Below are 21,315 nucleotides of genomic sequence, written 5' to 3' on the forward strand. Positions count from 1 at the left end.
TGTCACGACGTGGTGGGCTGAAGGAGCTAAGCTCGCTAGATAGGTCGAACGTGCATAAAGTTTCACTAGGAGAATTGGGGGCTCATGCACGTTCGCTAAAGGGGTCCATAAGTACTAGTACAGGAAGTGGACCTTAAGGCTGACCGTGCAGAAGCATGCATGAGGGTGGTCTTACGGTCTCTGATCGAGAATGATCTGCTTGCGCTTATGCTCTTGGACTGAGGTCTGCTTCTAGCTGACAGGTACAATCTTCTACTGTTCACTAACAACGAAGACTCTGGACGTTTAGTCCCTACCAACGTATTCAAAAGTGCTCGATTCACCACATCAAAACGTTTACATGATCGGTAGAGATATGGAGAGACGTCAATTTCCTAACGGCAATCAAGGGACTCCAGCTCCAGCTCCCACAAATGTGGCCTCATCAGAAGCCAACAACTCATCTTCCAATGTTACCGAAACTAGTACTTACGAAACGTCGTCAGCAGAGACCACTGCTACAAGCAGTTCAGACGCGACATATAGTTCAGCAACGACTAGTCCTTCCACCACAGCAGTAACCAGCACGGCATATAGTTCAGCAACGACTAGTCCTGCCACCACAGCAGTAACCGGCACGGCAGCCATTGCCTCAAGTACTTCGTCTCAGGCCGCTCTCAGTGACGGCGCAAATTCGGCACCCTCAAAGAGTGAGATTTCTACAGCAACTGTTGCAGGAGCCGCAGTTGGAGCTGCCATTGGAGCTGCACTGCTTGCCGCACTGATAACATGGTTCTTCATGAGGAAGCGCAACCACAATGCTCGTCGCAGCAACAGTACCCGTCTCTTACCCATGGGAGGCGCAGCAGAGAAGGACTACACTCAGGTCCGCACTAGAGAGATAGGTGCAGTTGGGGTAGGCGCAAAACTTCCAAGCTGGATGAGCAATCTGCCACAGCCAGTGGCAGACGACACTCTGCGCATGAATGTGCGGACATTGTTCCACCAAATTGAGCTCCATGTCGAGAACTTGTACGCTGATGTGTACCCAGCCGAATCCAGTCTGAGTCCGGATATTCTTGAAGAAATCGAAGAATTCGATAATCAGGATCTGCCAGCTCCAATTTTGACCTTGATTCGACAAACTAACAAGCCGACCTCTGTCATTAAGCGTGCTCTCGCTCAACATATCGTGTCAAATATCTCAGTTTCTGATATGAAGCAGTCGTCTTTCTTGCCAGTCGAATGTACCAGCTTGGCACAAGGAAGACGCAGAGCCGCATCTCACACTAACAAGCCAGGTGTGTTTCTTTGACCCAGCTATGCTAGCATCCGACTGACAGTGTACAGGTTCAGCTGAGGCTTTCGCGCAATGGCGGGTACTTACAGCCTATCTCAGACCAGAAGCAAATGCACCAACGAACACGTCAACATCACAGCTCGAAACAGGCGAGGATTTGGCAATTCGAGCTGCAGCACACCAGTTTTCATCCGCCTTTGCACCGTGGCTTCACCCTGGCCAATCAGCCGCAGCCGTGGCTCAAAATCTGGAAGCGATCATGCGTAGTGCTGCACAGGTCGGACTTACGATCTTCAGTCAGCCGGCCGAGTTTGCGTATGCATGGGGCTCGGAGGACGCGAGCAGACAAGGAGGAAGGAGGAGTGTTGGTAGACTGGTTGTCACGCCGGCATTGCTCAAGATGAGAGATGACAATTCGAGGCAGGTCAATCCTGCTGCAGTGATCGTGCCACAGGGCATGGCGGACCTATAGTAGGACGGTCCGAGCTTCTGAATGATGTTCGGCGTGATACCCAAAAGCCACGAGCTTGGAAACTTCGTGTGCGTTACCTATATGCAAAATTGCAGAACCGTAAAAGAGGCAGTACCAATGCTTATGAATTATACTAAGCCCATTAGTACGTTCTCCTTTCTTCATCATCATCGCGTCGCCTGATATGCCAACCAAGCCCTTCGTCGACCACCACCACCACTAGCTTTCGACGAAAAGGACATCTGGGACATACTACTCCCAGTAACATGCTTGTCCACCCTCTGTGTTTCAGTAGGTGACAACGTGCTCATACTACTAACAGATATCCTCGACCTCAAATGTTGCGGAACTTCCGGTACGTGCATATAGTTCTCATTTCGAGGTTGCACCACCACTTCTGGCGGATACTGTTGACTTGCTCTGACAGGCGGACTCTGTGGGTAGACAGGTTCAGGCGGATACTGTTGGCTCTCTCGCGTTAATGGCTTTCGAGGAAGGACGAAATCGGGAGGACCTTGTCGATCATGTCCCTGCACGTGGTGGTGGTTAGGTGAATAGAACCCTTGTTGTTGTTGTTGTTGTTGTGGAGGTATTACCTGCTGACTGTGTCGAACTGGTGGACGTTGAGTGAATAGTGGTTCTGGCGCATACTCGTCTCTATCTCGAGGTGCGTGAGTAGTATGGGAACTTATTGAATGTAAAGGCTCGTGTCGGTTATGTCGAAATTGTTGATATTGTTGGGAGATCGCACGTTCGGTCGCTGCTGTGGGTCTGGGTCGTTGCTCGCTGACTTGTACAACGGGTATCTTCTCTGCGTCTAGTGTTGTCGCTGGTGGCTCGTAGGTCCTGATTCCAAGGCCTGGATGTGACAAAGACTGTGGTATTTGTCCATTCGAGCTTGTGGTGGAGGATTGGCGCCTGTCATGTGATATTTGTGATGAAGTATCTGCAAGTTCGATCACGTTTTCGGAGATAGTTCTACTATAGGGTCGTGGTACGGATGCAGTAGAAGAGAGTCTCTGAGGACTTTCTTGCAAGACGAGCGGTGCGCCAGAAAAAGGTCGAGGACTCGCAGGTGGCTGAGATGGAGCTGGGCTTGGATATGAAGGAGGGTCCGAGAATCTGCTAATGGTCGAAAGAGCGTCTTGTGAGTGAATCCTTTCCATTCGTGGTTGCCATTGCGGAGGTGCAGAGTGCACAGAATTCTGCGGTGACAATGTTTGCGGAGTGATAGGCAGTTGCGGTTGTACTTGCCTGGAGAATAGAATTCCAAGCACATTGTCCAGGCTACCACTTGCGATAGTCAACCGTGCCAGATTTGTCTGAACCTTGGGTGAGTCGCGAAGCACGAAAAGACTTCGATTTACGAAGCCAACGTTTCCAAAATTTGTTTGCATGTCAACTCGAGCAGGTTCAATCAGAGTCCTGACATTGTCGAGCGTTTTGTCCATGTTTGTAAGGACGCCATCAATCCAAGTCTTTTCTGTTCCGTTCAGTTGCTGCGATTTCTGTTTGCGCAACCCACGAGCAGTTTGCACATTTTCAAAAACCTGTTTCGTTGATTCCAGCAGATCTCGAGCTTGCTCTTCCACCGCGTTGAATTGGTACACTGCCTGGGATAGTGTGAGAGTAGTCATCGCGCCACCATCCATGACAGTCGCATGTATCTTCCAGCAATGTCGCTTTTCGTGAAGAGTTCTCCCGTTACAATCATGGAGAGTAGTTGTTATGCTCGCTGTAAAGCTGCGCCGAAAGAGCACTACTAGCCAACTGAGCAACAGGGTTGTTGTACAACCACGTGATGTAGCTATTGCTTCGAATGACCATCACAGCAAGCCAGGTGTCAATGCATGCACATCGCACCAGCAATGTGCAAGCGATGTGAATGTCTCACTCGGCGATCAGGGCGCGCACTAGACCTGGTTCGAATGTCAAGTACTGAAAGGTCAGGCTGACTTTGCTCAATCAATGCAACCATGGCTAACTTCATTAGCATGACTCGCTGTCCAATGAACAATTTACTTGTAGTCTCGGCAATGGAAACGTGTTCACGGGACGCTTCCTCAATTGATCTATCTGCTGGTTAAAGACCTGTCCAGATCAGGACAAGCGATGTGTTGCAGCGACCGGTCAACCTTGTTGACTAGGGTCGTACCAACCACGCATGGTCCCGAATCGAAAGTGTCGATTTTGAGTTCGTAAGTCCGCCTCAAAATTCCAGCCTGATCGAGCACTCGACATCACTGGAGCTGAATTGTATGCGTGTCACTTCGAGAAGCTCTGCGTAAATACAGTGGTAAATATCGTCCCCTGATCATCTTTCTCGCTGAGCAAGAAGATACAGTGTGAGTAGAAAAAAGCACAACCACACAAAGAGAAGAGCTCGATTTCTAAGCTTTCAACTAGTGCGCTTGGCAGCAGAGCTTTGACGAGAGCTAGCCCCAAAATCCCCGAGCTTGTCCCAAAAGCTGCCTCAGCCGCAAATAGCACACTTTCACCCTTCTCAAACATTGGCTCGCGTCTCACCACCATTTCTTTGTCGACCGGGTCGTCGTCGACTTTGGACTTCTGGCCCCTGTTAGCCTGCGTCTGTGCTTGCGAAGATACGAGATCAAGCCATGCAGGATGCACTTCTGTAAGCCATGGCTCATTTCGAAAAGCAAGTTGATGGCGCTATCAACTTCCGCTCTCGCTACAGCGTGAATTTCCTGTCACGCCTACTAGCCATGTGCTTGCTCACTGCCTAGTCGGCAATATGCAGGTCAACTTGAGTTTGTGGTATCCTCTTTAGTCGAACTTCTAGGATGTTCAAGGCTGGGACCTAAAATTATGGACATTGGCAACACGTTGTGAAATTTCAAACCATCTCTCACAAACTCGAGGACTACAACATACAACAGCGTCGACAAAACTTTGGGCAAAATGCTCCCAACAACAGTCACAGCCCTGCTATTCGGATTCTCACAGCTCAACAACGTCCTTGCCATCTCGCAGTATACGGCGCTTCACGAACCCAACTTCGATCTCTATGGAACATCGCCAGCTCCAACTCCAGGACCCAGACTGCTCGAGCTAAAAGGGCGAAATCCTGGTGACCTCCAAAAGCGACAATCCAGTCTGTTGACCAAGACATGCGGTTACTTCGACGGTGTCCTGTCAGACCCGTTCACATGCGATGATGACGATGGCGGAGACTATGCTTGTGCCTACAACAACGACAAGAACTACTTCGGATGCTGTTCTGTCTCAGCTGGACAGTTTGTACTGTCAGATTGTCCGAACGTGAACAATCCATACACGGGTTGCTATCCATACGAAAGCGCCTCGGCCTGTACTGGAGCATGCTACTACCAAAATCGTGTGTGGTGAGTGGATACCCTGTGATGCAGTATTATGTCGGGATGTTCGTACTAACTACAACTCAGCGGTTCGGTCTACCCCTTCTGCGGGATCAATCTCATGAGAACTGGCTCAGCGACCTACACAGCCTATTATTGCAACAGCGTTCAAGCCGGCGCTACCTACACCGTACTCGCAAGCTGGACAACGACCGACTATCCAAGCAGTACCACGTCAACCCGCACTACCACCAGGACAGTAACCTCCACTACACGGACCACCACGACACCATCCTCGATTCGTTCGACAACACCAACAACGACAGCAACAACGAGCCTGTCGTCGCCCGACACGAACAACCAGGTAGTGACGTCCACACCTAGGACGCCTTCCGCTACAGCACCGCCAGTCAGTGCCACCTCGGGCACGGTACAAATAGACGACAACAACGGCGGCACAAACGTCGGCGCCATTGCTGGTGGTGTAGTCGGTGGTGTTTTAGGTCTCGCTCTGATAATCGGAGGCATCGTCTACTACTTACATAGGAAGAAGGTAGCGGAGCGAAAGGAGGCGAGAATGGAGATTAGTCAGGTTCAGTGAAGAGAACAAGAACAGGATATGTATTTAATCTAAATGACATGTTATGACGTCCGGCAGACAGACTTTAATACACGGACAATCAGTTCTTGTGCTCCGCTCTTTCGAAAATGCTTCCAAGCTTGATTATCAACCAGCGGGCCTAAGCAACTCGCCTCATAGTACTGTTGAACAGGACACTTGTCACGCTCTCTAGCTGGCCATCCACAATATCCAATGTCAGTGAGTCTGAATCCGGATAGAAAGCAGCCGACAGCCAAGCTGTACAACCGTTATTGAACAAGCCCTGTCCACCTTCGATTGCTGCACGAGGTTCAATCGGATAATACTCCACTACCGCTCGAAACACCCTCCTCGTTCCATCTTGAAGTCCCGTAGGGTACAGTCGTACCGTGACATTCTCAGCTGGAATCGGTAACGGTTGTAAGCTGACGAGCGCAGTACGCACTTCAGTCGAGTTCCAGAACATGGACGCCAGACCTAACCCAGGTTTGTCGTCGTCCACTGTCACAGTAAGATTTGTACCATCTATTGAGTCGTCCACGAATGTTCCAACATAATTTTGAGCAGCATATTCGGCAGCGGCGTGCTCCGCAGCCACCACGAATGTTTCACCAACGAGGTCGCGGAGCACCCATCTATCTCGGCCAGCAGTGGCGCCAGCGACATTTATCGTGAATCCGATATTGTGGTCAGGTGACAGAGCAAATATTGAACCGTACCCAGCTTGACCTCCAGCCTTAGTGTAGAGATCAGAAATTCGAGTGCGGGTGGAATTTGACGTGACTGGAAGGGCGAGACGATTTATTTCCCAAGGTGCACCGACGGACTCTGAAAGGGCGGCGACGCTCCCTAGTGGCTTCATCCAACGTCGTGTTGCTGCTGGTGGTAAAAGCTGAGAGTGTAGAATTGAAAGACCGATAGTTCGCAGATCTGCACCATTGGCGTATATGCCCCCCGAACTACGAACGTAGTCAGTAGTGGATACACTCGTTAAATGGATGGAAAAACTTACCCTGCCGTAATTTGATTGTCGAAACCCCATGAAGACTCCGCAAGACTGCCAGGCACGATGAGGCCATCTACTGCGTCTCCTTCCGGCTTGAAGGTAGAGATGGCGTTCAGGCCAAGAGGTACGGACAAAGTGTTGTGTATAGCCTGGCCATATTCCAGGCGGGTCAGACGCTCCAGTACACGAGCTAGTATACCAAATCCTGAGTCGGCATATATTGGCGTCTCGAATGCAGATGTGGTTGGCCGCTTGTTGTCACGCATCTGGGCGAGAAAATCTGAAAGTGTGTCAGTGAGCTGAGTGATGAGATAGCAAATGACGCACCTGATACGTTGCAAGTTCCAAGTTCTGTACATGCAGCTGTTTCCAGGACTACAGGCCATATTAGTATGTGCGCGTGAATGCTAGCCTTGTACCTACTGAAGCCTCCCACGCCTGCCTGATGTGAAGCAAGTGCGCCAACAGTAACATCCTCCCATATAATGCTTTCAACAGCTGCCCTCCCGATATTGCCCGCAAGCTCAGGGAGATACTTTGTTACCGGATCGTTGAAGATCTCAATCCCAGCAGCCGCGATCAGCGCGTAAACCGTGAATAACTTTGAGACACTGCCAATACGGAAGAGCGTGTTGTCCGTGAGTTCACCCGTGGTCAGGGCTTCATGTAGGTCTGTGGCGTCGTGATTGTAACTGTATATGGAAGTGTTTGTCACTGAAGAGAAGACATCGACCGAGAAAGAAGAGCTTGTCCTATTGAGGACACCAGAAGAGAACAGCAGCCCAAGCTGCCGAGGGAATAGCTCTGTAGCATTAAGAAAGGCATCTGTTTGCGCGATGTCAAATTCAGATGGAAGGACAGGGCCCAATATGGGACATTCCTGTGTTGGTAAGCAGAGTGTAGCAAGAAGATGTGTCAACAGCGATAGAGTGACTGCGAACTTGTACATGATTAATGTAAAAAGAGCTTAGATACTTGGTGTATTGACCCAAAAATCCCACGAGGTAGAGACTATCGATGAGAAGGGCGAGACATTTGTACTTTGTAAAGATTTAGCTATCACCCAGCCAAGCCTCGTGTAGTGGCTGATGCAAAAACAATGCTTGATCTCTACGAGATCAGCCAGCTTGGCTACCATTCGGCTCTGTGTAAAAGCTCGGTCAGCACTATGAGTATGTCAATGGTGTGGATCATGGCTATGTCCTGAGGATCCAACAGGTCCGCGGTTGTGCCAGATGCTAGGTCTCTTGTGCTGTGCCTGAAGAAGCCTCTTCAGATGCTATAGATAGTATGATAGAGGTCGAATCATATAAACTGATTCCGAGCACAAATGAAGCTGAGAAAAGGCGGGAACGACATGGGAGACGCTAGGCCGAATCTGGAGAAACGCGCCGCTGAGGCAGGAAGTATGCCCGTGTTGTGATCAAAAGTCCATCGTTGGTGCGCTTGTTGACTAAGTAATGACTCTCTGCTTGATCCGCTTTTAGGCGGCTTTACCATCGATCATATCGACTTCTGAGAGCGATATGTATTGTGTTCTTTTCGGTGGCTAGATCTGCCTACTGCCAAGGTCTGAAGTGCTTGGCGGTTCTGGTATGGCTCAGATTCTTACCAATGAACATGATTCTCTGCCGACGGATAGTAGGTTTGAAGTACAAAATCATCCTTGGCTGTTACGACCTCAATGCGACTGTAGTCAGGCTTCCTTGCACAAACGTCCTGATTATAGTCGACAATGCAATAAGTCTGCATCCGCCAAGTGGGGCTCCTGGATGTCGCCAATGAGAATTGTTATAGAGATGCAGACTTATTGCATTGTCAAAGTAGCAAGAGGCGTGATCGTCTGTTGGAAGCCCCATCGATGATTGACAGCAACAAGAACACGTACACGTTCGAGTATTACTTAGCTCATCGCATGAAGATTCTTCGTCCATCGCAACCTGACATCTCACCGAAACCTTTGCCTTTTTCTCGAGGGGTTTAACCAGATTCGCTCAGTATCAACGAAAGCATTCACGTGTGCTGCTTTGTGACATCGCAGACTACGCAACACCCCGTCGTCTCAGCTCTATTTGTTGATACTTTTCTTGAAGTAGAAGTCAACGACCAAATAGATCATGCAACTCTGTAAGCCGAGCTCCCAACGAGATGAAGACTAAAGACGAATTCGGGATTGTCAGGTATTGAGGCGCAGGAGCGATATCATGGATAATCAAGCTTAACCGTATAGACCATCCCACTCTTCTTCTTCGTCCTCGGGAGCAGCATTTTTCTTGATATCGTCAAGCTGCTTTTGCTTCCTATCTCTCTCTTTCTTAGCTAGGTCCACCCTGTCGAGAGGACAAGTCCCATTAAGGAGCAACCACGGCCTGATGCATTCCATGTCAAAGATGTGAGAGTCGTGGCAAGGCAAGCGCACAAGCAGTGGATGAGGATCTTCTCTAAATTCATTGCCACATATTGGACAATCCGCATCTGACTTGACCTTCTTGATAGGGACTCTTTCTAGCTTTGCAATATATTCCTCGTCGACACCTTTAACTTCTGTCGGTGGTCGCTCGGCTGTTGCTAGAAGATTAGAAATCATATTCTGAAGCAGATCGGTGTCTGCATTATCGTTCTCTCTTTGCATGACTTGTAAAGCATCAGCAAACTGGGTGAAGGCAGCAGAAATGTCTCCGGGAACTGGCACGGCGTGCTCTCTTGTTCTTCGTTCTCGTGCTTCCGGGGCAATTTCTGTGATGAGGGCATTCAGAGAGGAGAGATCCGGCCGTCGAGCACGGTTGGTTTGAGGGGCATCACGAGCGTGTTCAGCTGGTTTAGAAGTCAGTAAAGTTCATGACATTGATAGATGGTAGCATGTCGCACTTTCGTAGCTCGCCATGATCAATTCTTGCGAGATACCTTTACTCCTAGCACAGTATTTCAGGCTGAGCTTAATGTCTGCGACCACCAATATGATGACAGAGTTGTTGCAGAAGAAAGCAGTAAGCAGGGCAATCTAGAAAATGGTCAATAGTTCCAGGCGGACAGAAGATTGCGTGTTCTCGAGCGAATTTTTAGGTCTTCACTTCGTACGCGACAAAGCGCCTATTGAGTACCAGTAGTACGGCAAGGAAGCATGAAATTGCTCAAACGCATCAAGTTTGAGTACTAGTCAGCGCAAACAGGTATAAACCGTCGATCTCGGTGGCAAGTACAGACAGAGAGAATATATGTTGATTGCAATGGCCTGAAGTAAACGAAGCCAAGCGCGTTGAAACGGAACTGGAATTGAGACTGGAACGCGAGGAAAGGACAACCAAAATGTGTTCCTTTCCATACAACTACTACCACAATTATGAATCCGTAGAGTATCTCAACCTATTCTCTCTTTTCGCTTGACTGTCTTGCAATGGCATTCAGCAGAATATCGTGAGCTGCAAGTGCTTACATGCCCTCGGCACACACATGCGACGATCAAATAGTTTAGAAGCCCATGGAGGCAGACTGGGACGAGATTGTCCGCATCGCGGCCCCTACTGCTGGACCTCTTGCCCTCCCCTCCCCTGCCTCTTCAATAGCCTTTGACGACTCCCAAGAATTACTATGGATTGGTACAGATCAAGTCAGTCCTGTTTGTACCATTGTGTTGACATTGTCTTAGCTAACGGCACAGGGTCGCATCATATCTTATCATGGTCCACAGCTACAGAAGTACACTTCTATCAGAGCCCACCTCCAAGAGGGGGCTGTCCGACAATTGCTCGTATGCGAAAAGGGCGTTCTATCCATCTCAAACCAGAGTGTTCACCTGATCAACCGGCGAGCCCTAACACAATGGCATCTCTCCGATCCTTCCATGACCGAGTTGCGCTGCATGGCCTTCACTGCCACTCCCAATCTTCTCATGGTCGCTGGTTGCCAACCCACTTTTTACCTGATTGATATCGAGAAAGGGACCATTGTTTCAATTCATCCTGCTCAAGCCAGGTACACGATCCTCAAAAAATGCCGCCATATTTGTGCTGCAACTGATGATGGTATGATCCACGTCTTGGATGTTCACAACTACTCGCTACTTCAGACCTGGAAGGCACACTCGGGCGCAGTCAATGATATGGATGCCAGGCATGATTACCTCGTAACCTGTGGCTTGTCGTTTCGTCAAATGGGTCCTCCAATGGTAGACCCACTAGCAAACGTTTACGACCTCAAATCCTTGAAACCCTTGCCTCCAATCCCTTTCCACGCAGGAGCAGCCTACGTTCGTTTGCATCCAAAGCTTTCTACAACAAGCTTTGTCGCATCAAACACTGGACAGATGCAAGTTGTCGACCTCATGAACCCTGTCAATGTCATGCTGCGACAAGCAAACGTCCAATTTATGCTGGGTATGGAAATCGCTTCTTCTGGAGATGCTCTCGTCGTCAATGATCTGAGTGGCTGGTTGTACCTTTGGGGTTCACCTGCTAAGGCCAGGTTCAACAACGTAAGCAAAGAGACTGAATTTGGCCAGCCACCACCACGAAATCTTCCTTCGATAGACTGGCAAGACCAGCCACTGAACACTATCGGTATGCCATACTATCCGGACCGTTTATTGTCTGCCTGGCCCAGCCATATGACTTTCGACGTGGGTGCATCGCCAACATGCCTCGATCCTGCTGCCACAGCTTACATGCAACCAGCTGAGCTCGGTCACTATGGTCCTTGGCAAAATCCTTCAAAGCTGCGCAGATACCAAGTACAGAGTACCAGGTCTGATCATGGTCCAACTACTATTGCAGCGCCAAAGTTTCTCAGCGAGAAAGCACGAGAGTTTCCTGAGGCCGATCCACTAGCCCAAGCCGATGGAGCTATTGCTGCCATGGCTGGCCTACTTCTCAATGGTCGAGCCCAAACAGAAAAAGAGCGTATGCTCAAATATAGCAATGTCGAGATCAAATACAGCAGATTTGGTGTCGATGACTTCGACTTCCAGTTCTATAACAAAACAGATTATTCCGGTCTGGAGACTCACATCAAGAATTCCTACCTCAACGCTTTGCTCCAATTATACAAGTTCGTGCCACTGATACGTAATGTTGCCATCCAACACGCTGCTACCGCATGCGTGAAACCAAACTGTATGCTATGTGAATTTGGCTTTCTGTTCGACATGCTAGAGAAAGCTGGAGGCCAGAATTGTCAAGCTACGAATCTGCTACACGCTTTCGGCTCTCTGAGCGAAGCACGAAGCCTAAACCTACTGGAGAATGCGGCACTTGCCAACCACGTTACCCTTTCCAACACGATACAGTCAGTCAATAGGTTCCTCCTTAAACAAATTTCGCACGACTATGCTTCTATGGCAGGTTCCTCGGATGGCATTGACGAAGTTCTGTCTACCGGAGCTTTAGAGGCTATCCGATGCCTGCACTGTGGTAACGTCACTACCAAACATGGAAGCCTCTACGTACATGACATGCTCTACCCCAATATAGACCCCAAGCACAATCCGCGCAGCCACATGTTCAAGTTCAGCAGTATCCTCAAAGCGACAATGGAAAGAGAAGTCAAGCATCGTGGTTTCTGCAACAAATGTCGAAGATATCAGCAACTTGCCACCAGAAAGTCTATCCAACATCTTCCATTTGTGCTCATGCTCAACACTGCCCTGACCAATCCTGCTATGCATACGCTCTGGGAGAACCCTGGCTGGTTGCCCACGGAAGTCGGCGTTATGATGCAAAATCGAGGTATATATGTGTTTGAGGGCACTGAACTGCAGACACAACTCCGGAACAAGGCGTCAAGTATCATTGTGTACGAACTGGTTGGCTTTGTAGCAGACATTGACACGACTGAACGCCAACAGCCGCATCTGGTCAGTCTCGTCAACGTGGACGTCTCCTCGAGGAAGGACAGCCCAACGAATAAATGGAGCACTGATTGGCACTTGTTCAACGACTTCCTGGTCTCCCCTGTCGAGAGTCGCGAGGCTGTCAGTTTTGATCGAGCATGGAAAATGCCTAGCATTCTTGCATATCAAGTCAAGTCCGCACATGGCAAAGTTGATGAGCGTTGGAAGGAGAACATGGACATCAGTCTTCTATATTCACCATACACCATCAATGGTGTTGCGGGAACGCCAGAATGTGAGCTTCTCGAGGATAATGAGAGGCCGGCGCCTGGTATGCCGATCGCGTTGGATACTGAATTTGTAGAACTTGAACGAGCAGAGATTGACGTGAAGGCGGACGGTACACAAGAAACTATTCGACCAGCAAAAAACGGATTGGCACGAGTCAGCGTCCTTCGTGGTAACGGAATGCAAGAAGGCAAACCTTTCGTCGATGACTACATTACCATTTTCGACACGATCGTCGATTACAAGACACAATATTCGGGAATCAAGCCTGGTGATCTTGACGTACGCATGTCTAGGCACAATCTTGTTCCACTTAAAGTCGCCTATAAAAAGCTATGGCTGCTTTTGAATCTCGGATGTATTTTTGTGGGACATGGCCTGGCATCAGACTTCCGCAAAGCCAACATTCACGTACCGAAATTACAGACGGTCGATACACAAAATTTGTACTTACTGCCGGGCAAGAACCGGCGGTTTTCTCTGAAATACCTAGCCTGGGCAGTATTCAAGGAGTACATCCAAGAGGACCCCGAGGACATGTCCCAGATCGACGGCCACGACAGTATCGAAGATGCACGAATGGCTTTACGGCTCTGGCGTAAATTTCAAGAGTTTGAAGATGCAGGAATTGTGGAGCAGATGGTTGAGGACATCTATCGCAAAGGCAGCCGATTTGGGTGGAAACCACCAAACAAGAGTGCCGTGATGAGCATTGAGGGCGGGGCATTGACGAACAGTGCAGTACCAAGCGGAAGAAACACGCCAGATATGAGCTTGCACGGAGGCATTCCAGCGACACCTGCTAGAAGCATAATAGGAAGTCCCAACTACAAGAGCAATGGCATGCTCACGCCTGGCAGTGCGCTAATTAAGGAGAGCCCTCTGCGGTAGCGTCGAGAGGGTGCTCAACAACAAAAGAAAGAGATGAAGGCAGCGCCTGCAGGTAGCGATCGATTTCGATTATTGTTTGAAGAAGCGAAGAGGACTATGTACCGCCATCATAGACAACACAAGAATAAGCAGGCGGAGGAAACACCGAACCCAAATGAGTAATCGATATGACTACTCGAAGATGTGTCGCAATTTGGTTGCTGCCAACAGCCACGCCTTTATTTGTCGTGTCACAGAAGTCTTCGCTCGTTGTTTAGTTCTCGCATCAATATAGCCAAAACAAAGATACAGAAGCTTGGTACGATCCTCCGTTGATCTGAACATCCAGTAAATCATGCAACCATTAAATTTGTTCTTCAGTCTTTCAATCGACCAAACCAACTCTTGTTAAACATGTTGCTGTGAAAATCTAGTTTCCGGAGACTGTTTCCCAGCGATGGTTTTTTAGCAGACATTGCCCTGACCTTACGCCTAAATCGGTTAGAATTGGTGGTCTATTTTTATTTTAAGAGGTTGCAGGAACCCTTCTTGGCAGCACCCCCAACCCAATTGAACGAAGACCCTGGTGGGGATCCGAAATGCCGGTGGGTGGTTGCGTCTCATGGTGTGTCACCACGGGCAGTGGTCGTGCAACGTAGCCACCAGCATGATCTCTTTACCAATACGTCCACTCGCTCAAGGTGAATTAGTCTCTTCAAGTCTCTGCTGTCGTGTTTGAGAACACTACATTGCTGCCGCTCGCTTAACGTCACCTGTGTTTCACCTTACAGATCCTACGCTTATCACTGAACGCGAATCACTCCATCTTGATTCTGGTCTCTTACGAAGATGAATTCACGAGATACACCTACGAAGACCAAGATGAAGCCCTCACATTACAATGCGAGATCCTTTCACGGCGTACGATTCGTTCTAGCCATATCCTCAATAATAGTCGCTGCGATACTGGCCTTCTTCTGCATAGAATTGAGAAACGACAACTACAAGATACCATGGACATTTCTTATAGTGAGTATGACCCTCTGCCAACAGCAGCCCGTACTTACACAAGCATAGATACTCTTGACAACTGTATTAACACTACTCTGCCTCGCCCTCACCCTATGCATCCACCTCTGCACTCGACTTGCGCCACTCTTCAACCTGGTCCTCAACGTCCCGCTCCTCATTCTTTGGCTCGTCTCGGTAGCCTTGTTAGGCTGGAACATCTATGGTACATTAGCACATAGCTGCACGATTTCGAACTGGGGTAACAACGATGGTGTAATGATATGTCAACAATACAAGGCACTCTTTTCCTTCGTGGTCTTTGGCGCCATCTCACAGATTGCTATGATCGTGGTTGATTTCCGAGCACGAATGAGCCAGACCAGGAGCGGGCGATACGCTAAGATGCGAGATAATACGAGTCAAGTTAAGCTTGAGCCATACAACAGCACGCACGCTGGAACGGGTGGGCACAGCCAGCAAAGTAGTGTTCACGACCTGCCCTATACCGATGCGAGCCAGCAATATCGAGACCAAGAAGAAGTAGGATGGAGGCCTGGACAGCGCACAAATACATTTGCCAGCTCGGGTCACGGAGATAGAGCGAACAACGACTATGGAGATTTAGGTGGACGTGGTGGACAACAGGTGTTGATGAATCAGTTTGGTCACGATTTGCATTATGCACAAGCGCCGGCGCAGGAACAAGGATACAGTTCAGGCTATGGGCACAGCAATTTTGGCCATAGGTATTAGTATGATCTACAGGCTCAAGATTCAAGGCGTTGATTCTGGGGGGACACATGTATAGCTATTGGAAAGCCAGGAGTCGGGTGCGCAAGCAAGTAAGCGTTGTCTTCTAAGTTGCATCGAGAACAGAGCTTTCCAGGGTTCTGGCAGGAATAAACGGACAATCAGACTTGGTAAAGTGGTTTGAATAGAAATAGAGAAGACCGGCACTGGGAGGCGTAAATCACGACCCATAGTGTGCTCTGCAACCCTTTCATAGAAATACATTGCCCGATCGAAGCTGTGCTTCCCTCCTCGTGATTTCGCAGTGACCTTGCTGTTTTAAAAACCTCCGAATGCATATTGTAGTCACTGTGACTGACCAGCTCCTGCCAAGCACACCCGCGGGAGGCATGGCTCCCCGAACCTTTCAGGATGGCATGTGAACTAACGAACACCTAAACGTTTCAGAACCTCGATACACCACCTACTGGACTCCGTTCATACGTCTCCTCTCGGTCCAATTCACTACACAGTTTTCCCCTTCTGCTACGATCTCCCTCACCGCACAACCAGCCCATCATGGCGCCCAATATGTCCCTCCACAGCATAAACGCGATCCTCATCCTGGCCGCAGACGGCGTCCCAGAGAACGCCCGGATATTCACCAAATACTACGAACCACCACACACATCCGCTACGTTCCCAACGCCAACGCAATCCTACCGAACTCTCAAAGAACAGAAAGCATTCGAGAAGGGCCTGTTAGAGAAGACAGCCAAGCAGACGAGTGATGTTATACTCTACGACAACAAGGTTGTAGTGTTCAAGATGGAGAGCGATGTGATGCTATACGTTGTGGGGGACATGCACGAGAACGAGATCTTGCTGTATAATGTTGTGCTGGCCCTGAGGGATAGTTTGTCTTTGTTGTTGAAGTATGTACTTCCAGTTTAGATCCCTGAAGACGGTATTGTGTACTAACAGAATCCACAGGAACAGCACCGACAAGCGCACGATACACGACAACTACGACCTCGTTACGCTGGCTATTGACGAGATCGTGGACGACGGCATCGTCCTGGAAACAGATCCAGTCATTGTCGCGAGCAGAGTCAGCAAGGCGCCTGCAGCGGATGCGCCGAACATGAAGAATATTGATTTGAGCGAGCAGGGTATTCAGAATTTATGGGAGTTTGGCAAGAAGCAGGGTATTGAGTTTGTGAGGAGGAATCTGTGAAAGACTAAACAGCGACGAGTCGAGGCCATGTAAAGAATATGGGAGTGTTTCACTGCTGGAGTACGGATCTTCGCATGGTTTACGAGCTGTCAGAATTGAACACCACAAAAGAGGCAGGCGGTTACGGAGTTGAACGTATCCAATATGGCGCGCATGCAAGGAGAAGACGTGACAGTCACTGCATTTTAGGAGAATTGAAGAATACCGAGGACAACAGCGCGGTGCAAAGGCCAATGAACGGAGTCTCCCCACAACAAGGCCATGCCTAGCTTCGACACACCAGCTCACCAGTGGCCGGGCAGTTGCTCAAGCATGAGCATCTGTTCGAAAACGCATTGATTTGGAATATGCTCTGGAGAGCTGGAGCTGGACCATTAGAGGCACCTCAAAGTGAAAAGGGATTCGTAACCTACTTCTCTCTGGTCAACCACAATTTGACGTACTGATTTCTGCACGAAGAAATACACGATGGTAAGCAGGGCATCCGCACCGCCTCAGCTCTCAGCCTGGTAGGCATCCGATTTGGAGTCACCTTGTCGTGAGCAAGCGTGTATTGACATTTGATTGTCGGCCGAGGCTAGCCACGGGACGGGGTAGACAGATTATAGGCATCTCCCTGGTCGATTGACGTGGAGGGAAGACCATACATTGCCATTTGTGAGAAGATATGCTTGGCTGCTGCCCATAACCCGTCCGGGTTCTTCCACTTTCCTAATGTGGTAGTTGGGGACGAACTCCATTTTCCAAGCCCTAACTCATCTGCCCGTCAAAATGATCACTTGTTTATGTGAAGAGGATGCTGAACCTGTTACGGAATCGCTGCATGGCTGTATCAAGCCTCTTTCCTTGATACATACATCCTACTCTCAGCGACTACAGTAGTGAACAATTCTTGTTTTTCGTTTGCTTGTCTTGTGCATGTTACAGAACGTGGTTGGCAACAGTTGATCACTTTGTGCACTCTACTGCCTGCCCGAACGTTAGCTGATGCCTGGAAGTTCAGGCTTGAGACCCCTCGATAGTAGAGGCGTTTGTACGTCATGCAAGCAAGCGCGACAGGAAATTCCAGTCGGCGATTGCTAGAGTGCCAGTTCAGTACTCTATTGTTGTCCAGATCTACACATCCCTACTCTTCTTTCTGACTCTGCTGCATACCCTCCAGCAAAGATGAAGCAGCGATTCTCTTCGCTGGACGTCAAGGTCATCGCTGCCGAACTGAGTACGGCTCTTGTGACGCTTCGAGTCTCCAATATCTACGACCTTTCCTCCCGCATATTCTTGTTCAAATGTGCAAAGCCTGGAGCCAAGCAGCAGCTCTTGGTTGATAGCGGCTTTCGGACTCACCTCACTTCCTTCTCCCGCACTGCTGCCAGTGCACCTAGCCAGTTTGTTACTAGGTTACGAAAGTACTTGAAGAGCAGACGTATCACGAGCGTATCACAAATCGGCACAGACAGAGTGATAGAAATCAAGTTCTCCGATGGCCAGTATAGACTGTTCCTCGAGTTCTTTGCAGCAGGAAACATCATCCTTACAGATGCCGATCTTACAGTTCTAGCACTGCTGAGGCAGGTCAGCGAAGGTGATGAGGCGGTCGATGTCAAACTCGGGTCGAAATATGTGCTAGACTCGAAGCAAAACTACAATGGTATACCACCCGTCACGACTGAGCGGATAAGAGAGACAGTTGAAAAACAAGCTGCCAAATTCAAGTCTGCGCAAGAGACTGGAGGCAAGAAAGCAAAGAGACATAAAGGAGGTGACGATTTGAGGAAAGCATTGAGCCTTGGCTTCCCGGAGTTTCCACCTCATCTACTCGAACATGTCTTTACGAACCAAGGCATAGACTCTGCTACAAAACTGGACGATGTACTGCAGAGTCAAGACATCCTGGCCAAGATTGAGACTGCCATGAACCAAGCGGGGGAAATATTCCGCAGTTTTGACAGTGCCGCTGAAAAGAAGGGCTACATAATAGCAAAGGTGAAGCAGGCGAGAACAGATGAACCGTCTGCTGAAGGTACAATGACCGAGGACACTGCCAGGGATGACCTCCTCTATGACGACTTTCATCCTTTCCTTCCTGCACAATTTCAAGATAAACCTGGCACAAAGGTGCTCGAATTTCAAGGCTTCAATCGTACCGTCGATGAGTTTTACTCTTCCTTAGAATCGCAGAAACTATCCTCCCGCCTCACCGAGCGCGAAGAAGCTGCCCGCAAGAAGCTCGAGTCAGCCAAGACCGAACATGAGAAGCGATTAGCTGGTCTGCAACAGGTCCAGGAATTGCACATACGTAAAGCTCAGGCCATCGAGGCAAATACACATAGAGTTGAAGAGGCTTGTGCTGCTGTCAATGGTCTCGTTGGTCAGGGAATGGACTGGGTGGATATTGGCAAGTTAATCGAGAACGAGCAAAGAAGGCATAATGTGGTTGCTCAAATGATCAAGCTACCTCTGAAGTTGTATGAGAACACTGTTACACTGCTACTCGACGAGCCTGGTATGCAAGAGGACGAAAGTGATGATGAGGCAGATCGAACAGAAAGCGAAGAGGATTCTGAGGATGAATTTGCCAAAGCAAAGATGCCGGCGGAGAAAGAGAAGAGACTGGCCATTGACGTGGACCTAGCCCAGACGCCTTGGGCCAATGCCCGCCAATACTACGACCAAAAGAAGACAGCTGCTCAAAAAGAAACTAAAACCGTCGCAGCAAGCGAGAAAGCACTGAAGAGCATGGAGAAGAAAACGCAAGCTGATCTGAAGAAAGGCTTGAAGCAGGAAACGCAAACGTTACGGGCCACTCGGAAACCTTTCTGGTTTGAGAAGTTCCTCTACTTCATCTCATCGGACGGTTATCTTGTTCTTGGTGGTAAAGATGCGCAGCAGAACGAACTGCTATACAGACGCTATTTGAAAAGAGGCGATATCTATGTTCACGCTGACTTGCATGGTGCTAGCAGTGTGATCATCAAGAATAATGCTCAAACACCCGATGCACCGATACCTCCTTCCACCCTATCTCAAGCTGGTGCACTCTCGGTATGCTCTTCTTCAGCATGGGACAGCAAAGCAGTCATGGCAGCATGGTGGGTGAACTCTGATCAAGTATCGAAGACGGCACCAACCGGAGAATATCTTACCACTGGAGGCTTCGTCATTCGTGGTCAGAAGAACTTTCTACCTCCTAGTCAACTACTACTTGGATTTGGATGCTATTGGCTCATTAGCGAATCTAGCAGGGCCAACCATGGAAAGAACAGATTGTTGAGGACTGAAAGCATGATGACTGGTGAGGCAGAGGCATTGGCCGAGGATGCAAGAGGACTCAACATTGAGGATGACGGTGATGATGAGTACGAAGATCATGAGGCAGTGCCTGATGTCGAGGATGCTGCTCAGGATGCAGAGGGAGAAGTCAGGGAGGACGATGAGGCTGCTGATGGTGATCATTCAGACAGCGATTCTGATGCGTCAGACGAGCATGACGATGAGCATCGAGAGATAAAACACCGTTCGAATCCATTGCAGTCGCGTGCTAAACAGGACGATGAGGAGCCTGAGCAGACAGTCGAGGTTGAAAGGACCGACGACGAACAAGATCAAAGAGGTACCGACACTTCGCAGATTCATTCAGCAGCAGAAACTGCCGATGAAGAGGAGGAAGGCGCAGAAGAAGAAAAATCACAAGAACAATCTGAACCTCCAACACAACCCACTACACAAGCCACTTCAGACGCTGAATCGTCCCGCATGAAGCCGCTCCACCCACCGACAAAACAAAAACAAAAGCCCCCACAACCGAAGCGTGGCGCCAACACCAAAGCTGCCAAACGTCGACAAGCCAAATATGCCCTCCAAGACGACGAAGATCGCGCTCTAGCCGCAGAACTACTTGGAACCACCAAAGCACAGCAGCGCAAAGAGGCCGAGGAAGAAGCCAAAGTCGCCCGTCAAGCCAAACTAGAACACGAAAAAGAAAGAAGAAGGGCGCAACACCAGAAAGCTGCGGACCAAGAGAAAGCCAGACAAGAGAAGCTCGCTAAGCAGGCCCAGAACGGAGAAGACGCGATCGAGGACGATGAAGATGGCGACAACGCGGAGCAGGCCGCAGTCGAGATGCAGGAGCTTTTGAACATCGATCTCCTAGTGCCACATCCCGAACCAGGCGATGAACTCGTTGCTGCTATCCCAGTAGTCGCACCATGGACTGCATTGGGAAGATGTAAATACAAAGCCAAACTTCAACCAGGAAACATGAAGAAGGGCAAGGCGCTAAAGGAGCTAGTCGGTATCTGGTCCGGTCTCGGCAATAAAGGGCCGAAGGTGGTTGATGAGAAGAACATGGATAAAGAGAGGGTATGGAGTAGGGAAGTGGATTTGATCAAGCAATGGAGAGTTGAGGAGATCGTTGGTGTCTTACCAGTGAAAGGTGTTAGGGTTATGATGGGTGGAGGGGCCGGCGCGGTCATTGGTGGAGGAGCGGCGAAGAGTGGTAAGACGTACGGCAAGTCGAGGGGTGGGAAGGGAAGTAAGAGGTAGAATGGGGTTTTGTCGTTGTGCTAAAGTGCAGTGAAATAGAATTGTAGTATACTCGGTATAGTTAACAGTTGTATACTTGTCGTCTCAATACTACTTGGCCTATTCAACTACTAGTAAT

At 49.3% G+C, this 21,315-nt stretch overlaps 7 protein-coding genes across 7 annotated transcripts; 5 read left to right on the plus strand and 2 right to left on the minus strand.

The window, feature by feature from the left end:
- Window positions 1–355: 355 nt before the first annotated feature.
- Window positions 356–1,751, plus strand: LTR64_002670 (uncharacterized protein; the record flags this gene model as incomplete). Its single annotated transcript, XM_064897038.1, has 2 exons — window positions 356–1,280; window positions 1,330–1,751. The coding sequence occupies 2 exons, from the start codon at window positions 356–358 to the stop codon at window positions 1,749–1,751; spliced, it is 1,347 nt and encodes a 448-aa protein (XP_064755988.1).
- A 2,922-nt stretch (window positions 1,752–4,673) lies between these two features.
- Window positions 4,674–5,690, plus strand: LTR64_002671 (uncharacterized protein; the record flags this gene model as incomplete). The annotated part of the gene is made up of 2 exons (XM_064897039.1): window positions 4,674–5,116; window positions 5,177–5,690. The coding sequence occupies 2 exons, from the start codon at window positions 4,674–4,676 to the stop codon at window positions 5,688–5,690; spliced, it is 957 nt and encodes a 318-aa protein (XP_064755989.1).
- A 139-nt stretch (window positions 5,691–5,829) lies between these two features.
- On the minus strand, window positions 5,830–6,962 carry LTR64_002672 (uncharacterized protein; the record flags this gene model as incomplete). The annotated part of the gene is made up of 2 exons (XM_064897040.1): window positions 5,830–6,649; window positions 6,703–6,962. The coding sequence occupies 2 exons, from the start codon at window positions 6,960–6,962 to the stop codon at window positions 5,830–5,832; spliced, it is 1,080 nt and encodes a 359-aa protein (XP_064755990.1).
- A 1,952-nt stretch (window positions 6,963–8,914) lies between these two features.
- LTR64_002673 (uncharacterized protein) lies at window positions 8,915–9,580 on the minus strand (the record flags this gene model as incomplete). The annotated part of the gene is made up of 2 exons (XM_064897041.1): window positions 8,915–9,510; window positions 9,565–9,580. 2 exons carry the CDS (start codon window positions 9,578–9,580, stop codon window positions 8,915–8,917), a joined length of 612 nt encoding a protein of 203 aa, XP_064755991.1.
- Window positions 9,581–10,174: 594 nt separating this feature from the next.
- PAN2 (poly(A)-specific ribonuclease) lies at window positions 10,175–13,699 on the plus strand (the record flags this gene model as incomplete). The annotated part of the gene is made up of 2 exons (XM_064897042.1): window positions 10,175–10,303; window positions 10,355–13,699. The coding sequence occupies 2 exons, from the start codon at window positions 10,175–10,177 to the stop codon at window positions 13,697–13,699; spliced, it is 3,474 nt and encodes a 1,157-aa protein (XP_064755992.1).
- A 2,298-nt stretch (window positions 13,700–15,997) lies between these two features.
- On the plus strand, window positions 15,998–16,655 carry RET3 (Golgi-to-ER vesicle coat component; the record flags this gene model as incomplete). The annotated part of the gene is made up of 2 exons (XM_064897043.1): window positions 15,998–16,353; window positions 16,412–16,655. 2 exons carry the CDS (start codon window positions 15,998–16,000, stop codon window positions 16,653–16,655), a joined length of 600 nt encoding a protein of 199 aa, XP_064755993.1.
- A 1,167-nt stretch (window positions 16,656–17,822) lies between these two features.
- LTR64_002676 (uncharacterized protein) lies at window positions 17,823–21,197 on the plus strand (the record flags this gene model as incomplete). The annotated part of the gene is made up of 1 exon (XM_064897044.1): window positions 17,823–21,197. One exon carries the CDS (start codon window positions 17,823–17,825, stop codon window positions 21,195–21,197), a length of 3,375 nt encoding a protein of 1,124 aa, XP_064755994.1.
- Between the last annotated feature and the right edge of the window lie 118 nt (window positions 21,198–21,315).

The sequence above is a fragment of the Lithohypha guttulata genome (assembly GCF_036872675.1).
Source record: "Lithohypha guttulata strain CCFEE 5908 chromosome Unknown scaffold_2, whole genome shotgun sequence".
NCBI classification, from domain to species: Eukaryota; Fungi; Ascomycota; class Eurotiomycetes; order Chaetothyriales; family Trichomeriaceae; genus Lithohypha; species Lithohypha guttulata.